At 35.1% G+C, this 6,060-nt stretch overlaps 1 protein-coding gene across 1 annotated transcript; it reads right to left on the bottom strand.

The window, feature by feature from the left end:
- Positions 1-2,910: 2,910 nt before the first annotated feature.
- LOC136090915 (uncharacterized) lies at positions 2,911-5,544 on the bottom strand. The gene has a single exon (XM_065817891.1). The coding sequence runs from the start codon at positions 5,542-5,544 to the stop codon at positions 2,911-2,913; it is 2,634 nt and encodes an 877-aa protein (XP_065673963.1).
- Between the last annotated feature and the right edge of the window lie 516 nt (positions 5,545-6,060).

Raw genomic sequence — 6,060 nt, 5'->3', positions numbered from 1 at the left:
ATAGTTTTATTCATAGTTGCTTTGGGGTTAATAAAAATTCATAAAGTTGTTAGTGTTTAAAATGAGATCTTTTAATATCGTTTTCAGAGTATTTAAGTTATTCGGTTTTTTCAGTTTAGTATTTTTCGATATTAATTTGTTATAGAGACAAGGACCACGATAAGAAATGGAAAAGCGCGAGAGATTAGTTTTTTTAAAAGGTACGTTGAAGATTCCGGTTCCTCTGGTATGGTATCTATTTATGCTATTTTGGAAGAAATTCTTTGAAAAGTAAGAAGAAACAAGTCCAAGTTTATATTTGAGCATAAATAACAAACTTTGGAATATATTGATTTGATATACATTTAATGCTTTCAAATTTTTTAAAAGTAGCTCAGCATGCGAGAGTCTATTCTTATTAAAAACTATTCTTGCAGCATGTTTTTGTTTTCAATATAGTGTGGTTAGTTTGGATTTATGAGTACTCGCCCATGCAACATTAGCGTATATGATGTAGCTTTGTATAAACGGGAAGTATAGGAACTTTAAATTATCAGGAAACAGTATAGAACTAGCTTTGTAGAGAATACCAATGTTTTTTTATATTTTGGTATTTAATATATCTATATGTGACTTCCATGAGATGTTCTCATCAATAAGTATCCCTAGAAATTTAGTTGCTTGGGTTCTCTATTTCTTTAGTATCTATATTTAGCAAAGGTAAATCGGGTGGTATTTTTTTAAGGTTAGATTAAAAAAAAATATATTTGGTTTTTTCTCTGTTTAGCGATAACTTGTTAGATCTTAACCAACTGTTTATTTTTTCAAGTTCAGTATTTGTAGTTTCATAAAGTTCTGTAATTGATGAGGATGCATAAAATAAACTAGTGTTGTCTACAAACATTATAACATCCAATTTACTTGAGGCTTGAGGAAGATTGTTTATGTATATTAAAAACAAAAGAGGTGCAAGAATGAAACCTTGGGGGACACCGCATTTTATTTTGAGTAATTTTGAAAATTTCTCTTCATGAGCAATAACGCATTATTTTCTCTCCAGTAAAAAATTTTTGAACCAGTTTAGTTGAAGTCCTTTTATCCCATATTTTTTCCATTTTCCTAATTAATATAGCGTGATCTACTGTGTCAAACGCCTTAGATAAATCAACAAAGATTCCAAGGACGTATTTTTTGTTTTCAAAGGAGTCATTTATATTATTTATAAGATCAAGAGTTGCGTATTCGGTTAAATGTTGCTTTTGGAAGCCAAACTGTTTTTCATTTAGGATTTTGTTATTTGTTAAATATTTATACAGTTTATTGTATATTACTCTCTCCAAAAGTTTTGAAAATACAGGTAGCACTGAGATAGGTCTGTAGTTATTTAGTGTAAATGCATCACCGGTTTTTAATATTGGTATTACCTTGGCTATTTTTAATTTATTCGGTACAGATCCTGTAATAATTGAAGATTTAAATATTTCATAGATTAGTCGTTTTATCACCGGAAACACATTTACAACTATATAGCTACAAATGTTGTCTATCCCAGGGGCCTTACTAGTTTGCAATTTCTAGTTCTTCATGGTTTAGTCCACAGAAAATATTTAAACAAAAATGTTGGTTTGAGATATAGGCTTCGAAGGAGATATCAGAGCATTGAATTTTTGAGGCCATGTTTGGGCCTATGTTTGCAAAAAAACTATTGAAGTTTTGAGCGATAGAAATTTTGTTGATATATTCAGTTTCGTTAACGATAATTTTATCGGGTAAATTATTTGATTTTGTATGGTTTTTACCTATTATTTCTTTCAATATGTTCCAGGTTTTTTTAATACCACTTTTGCTATATTGTAGTTGTTTCAAATAATATATTTTTTTGAATTCTTTCTAATTTTTTCAAATAGATTTTTGTCTATCAGACAGTTTTGTCTATCAGACATAATCAGACAGTTAGTTTCCGATATTTTTTTTAAGAAAATTTCTTCCTGAAAGTTGATACTTTCCTTTATATTGTTGACGTCTTTTTCAATTATTATGACCTTTTATTGAACTCGTTTTCAAGTTTGTCAACCCAATCTGTTATTATTTTTAGATTTGCATTTATGATATAGATAAATATCTTTTCTTGTTTTTTTTAAAAGGTTGATAGTTTCACTAAGAATACTTTTTTTTGTTCTTGCAGTTTGGGGGTTATTAGTTTTTCAATATTTATCATTGTTACTTCCATATCGTAAATTTTTTGATAAACACGTCCTGCTCTTACAAGGCCGCAGGTAAAAAATCAAAATATTGGTTTAGTCAGAAACATTTAAAAAGTTGTAATGGATAGGTTATATTTAGAATTTAAAGCTTTTAAATCGTTTTTACAGATTCACTCATTTCCATTAATTTTTCTATATTTTATTCAAGCCAAATGACTGCCAAATGTTAACAAAGTTTACCCACCGACAGATATAAATTTTAAGTGTTTACATCTAAATGCAAAGAATCGCTTTATTGTTATGCATCAACTGGATTTTTTAATTATTGATATTTTTTGACTTTGATTTAAATTGTACACTTGTAATATTAACAATAATATCAGAATATACATAGTAATAACTCATACTTACGATGCTTATACTCGTAAATACTTATAATACTTAACTCATGTTTACAATACTGATAAAATATTTATTAATATGAACTTTTGCATTCAAACTTTAATAATATTAATATTAATTCTATATTTGTTTTTCTCCCACACTTTGTAAATATCTTTACTCAATATATATATACATTTGCAAATACCCCCGAGGGTATAATAAACATTATAAACGTTATATACAATGTAATAAATGACACACCCACAACGTTCCTTCTGTCGCAATACAACAATAGTTTATATATAATACAGTTATTTACACTAATTACAACACCCCTTGATCTCTAGATCACAAAGTCCGCATACTTATTCGGAAACCTCCGCACTCGCGTCGATCTTCGGAGATTTAGGTTATCCGCGATGGGTTCTTCCGATTCTCTGATAGACAAGTCAGCTACAATGGGAGCAGGACGGACGTCCGACATGTGTCTCGGCAATCCATTGATTTCTACCGAAACTCCTCGTCCTTCATCTGAGACTCTTCCTCTGTTCCATTCGCTCGTGCATTTTGAGTCAGGTGGTTTTACAAATACTTCTTGTCCTTGTGTATAGTTGTGGAGAACTTCCGCGTTAGTTTTGGCAGAAATTGTGTGTGGTTTCCACTCGTAGGAAAATATAGCTTTGTAGGGGAGCGATGTTTCCTCGCCATTTTTTCTGGGAGCTATGTTATACCAATATACCATTTTTAACGGGTCTTTGCCACTTCTGGCTGCCATGCGCTTGATTGTGCGATGATGACGTTCAACAAATCTATTTCCAGATGGCCTGTAAGCGCAACGAAACAAGATGGACACTCCCCAATCTGCGCATAATTCACCAACGAGTTTTGAGCGAAAAGTCTTGCTGTTGTCAAGTAGAACTTGCCACGGAGGTCCTCTTTCTCGGAATATTTCTTCTAAATGGAAGCACACTGTTGTTTCTTTCTCGTTCTGTAGCCTTCTCCAAATTGCAAACTTGCTCCTTTTTCCACAGTCAATAATAGACAAGTAAATCTCTGATTTGTAGTGGGTTATGTCAATAGCCAAACGATGCCAGCTCTTTCCAACTTCAAGATTTCCTTCTTCCCATCTAATCGGCGCAGGATCCACCGATAAACATCTTTCGCAACTTTTCACGACTGATTCAACGTCTTTTCTGCAAACTTTCTCCTTCGGATATGTTTGTTTCATCAAATAAAGTGTTCGATTGACTCCAAAGTGATGAAGATTATGAAACGACTTCACATCAGGCGGTACAACGTTTGCTGTCATTGCAGAATGGTTTGCATGCAGCCAGTTCTGTGGTACTCTCGTAAGAGCATCGGCTTTGTTTTCTGCTGACTTTACCAGGAAAAGTTTTAATTTTATATTACACTCCTTCACAAGGTCTTCAATTAATGACAACCGGCGACGGACAAGTGGTTCTCCAAGACCGTGTACTCGAACGGGTTTGTCACCGATAATTAAGGATCTCAACCAACCGACAACAGTAGCCGAATCACACTTTATGTTAATACATTCGAATCCCCATTTTGTTGCTAGATTAATTCCTTTTATCACGGCTTCTAACTCTGCAAGATTAATGTGAGCCGTATCATCTTGTTTCCTCAGCCACGAACAGTCTTCTACTATTTCCCCAGCCACTTCCAAAACTATGCCAACAGCTAAACTGCTTGCATCGCACCACACTGTTGCTTCAGAAATGTTTTTGACGTTCCATGACCCATGAACGGGATCTTCTTTTGTAAGTCTTTCATTCAAACTGCTTACTAATTTAACAACTCGTTCGTTCACCAAAGAGTCCCATCCACAACTACTCGAAACTCTTTTTAGATAGCTGCACGAAGGGCGCAGCCAATTTGCTATTGGAAAATGTCCGGTCAGCTGTCCGCACCAAGAAAAGATTTGCCGACGTGTCATTTTTCCTTCCGGAACTTTGGGTATGTTGTCACGTTTCCAACGGACTTGGTTGCATTGTTTGTACAATCGCAATCCAAGCACACGACCACCGACAAGTTTTTCTGGCAACTTAGAATCCAAGCCATATTTTTTCAAGAGTTCTTGAACTCTGCAACTTGACACTATGTTATTATTGACAATGATATCATCAATAAATGAATCCGTCCCAGACTCGACAAATTTATCTAAGGATAATAACTTTTTTAAGATTTTAGTCATTATTCTGGGCGCCACATTTAAACCAAAACCCAATCTTGTTAGACAGTAACGCTGCCCTTCATATTCCACAACTTGATATTTCCATAATGCTTCGTCGACACGAATTTGCAGGTACGCTTTCTTTAAGTCGATTATCTCAAGATTTTCTCCCAACTTTCTCCAGTTGCGAAGTTTGGTACTGCAAACATCGCCATCTGCAGTATGACTGGATACAAATTGATTCAACTCCCGGTAGTCCATCACCGGACGTATTTTTAACTTATTTCGTTGAGTTACTGCCATCAATGGAATGATGCCATTACATCTCCCTTCAAATGGTTTCAGCCATCCCTGTGCTATCCATTCACTTATTTCCATTGCGTACTCACTTTTAACGTCCTCAGAGATATGATAGTTTGGAATTTTGTTAGTTAACGTTGGTGGTTCCATCAGCCATTTCCAAGACACGCTCCAACTGCCATTTTTGAATTCTGCTACGAAGTCTTTATCAATCAGCTTTAGAATAGTAGACGAGGATACTTCACTCGTTTTTTCTTGAGAAACAGCAGTAGCACCGATAGTTAGTTGTTCCACATTGAAGTTTATGGTTTCGCCGTCCCTCCCGACTTGGACACCTCCAAGCAGTCGTATTGCGTCCATACCAAGTAGCATTTGATATTCGGGAACAATGTCTGCCACCAGGCATTCCAAATCGATGGTGGTATCATTTATAGAAAGATTAACAACAATCTGGTGTTTTATTTCAATTGAGTTTCCATTCATCATAACAACCTTTTCTTTTGCGAGTTTGACATTTTTTTCGTTTATAATTTCCCGACTTAAAATTGATTTGGAGCATCCAGTATTCAACAATGCTTTTATTTTTCTTCCATTAACATATACGCAGAGAGTTGGCGGTTTTAAATTTTGTGGGAAGCCGCTCGCACAAAAACGGGTGGCTTCCCTTCCACGTTTTTTGAGTTTGTACACTTTTTATAGCAGTGCAGGGCCAGGTGATTGTCCATTCCACACACAAAGCACCTCTTCTTGTCAATTTCTTCGCTACAATTTTGACTGATATGTCCATCCTCGCCGCAACGGTAGCAAGTTACGGTCTTTCTTCCGCGTCCTTGAGGAACCTGCCTTGGACTGATGGCAACAGGATTCACGCAACTAACAAAACATGATTCTTTACGACGTAAAATTACCAAACTTCTTGATTTTTCAGCGATCTGGTACAGCGACATTGTTGATATTGAGCATGCGGTTTGCAGCTGTTTTCTTGCTTCGTCAGGTAAC

Source organism: Hydra vulgaris, chromosome 14 (assembly GCF_038396675.1).
Source record: "Hydra vulgaris chromosome 14, alternate assembly HydraT2T_AEP".
NCBI lineage: Eukaryota > Metazoa > Cnidaria > Hydrozoa > Anthoathecata > Hydridae > Hydra > Hydra vulgaris.
Note: the sequence above shows the minus strand (reverse complement) of the source record. Positions and strands in the feature narration are given on the sequence as shown.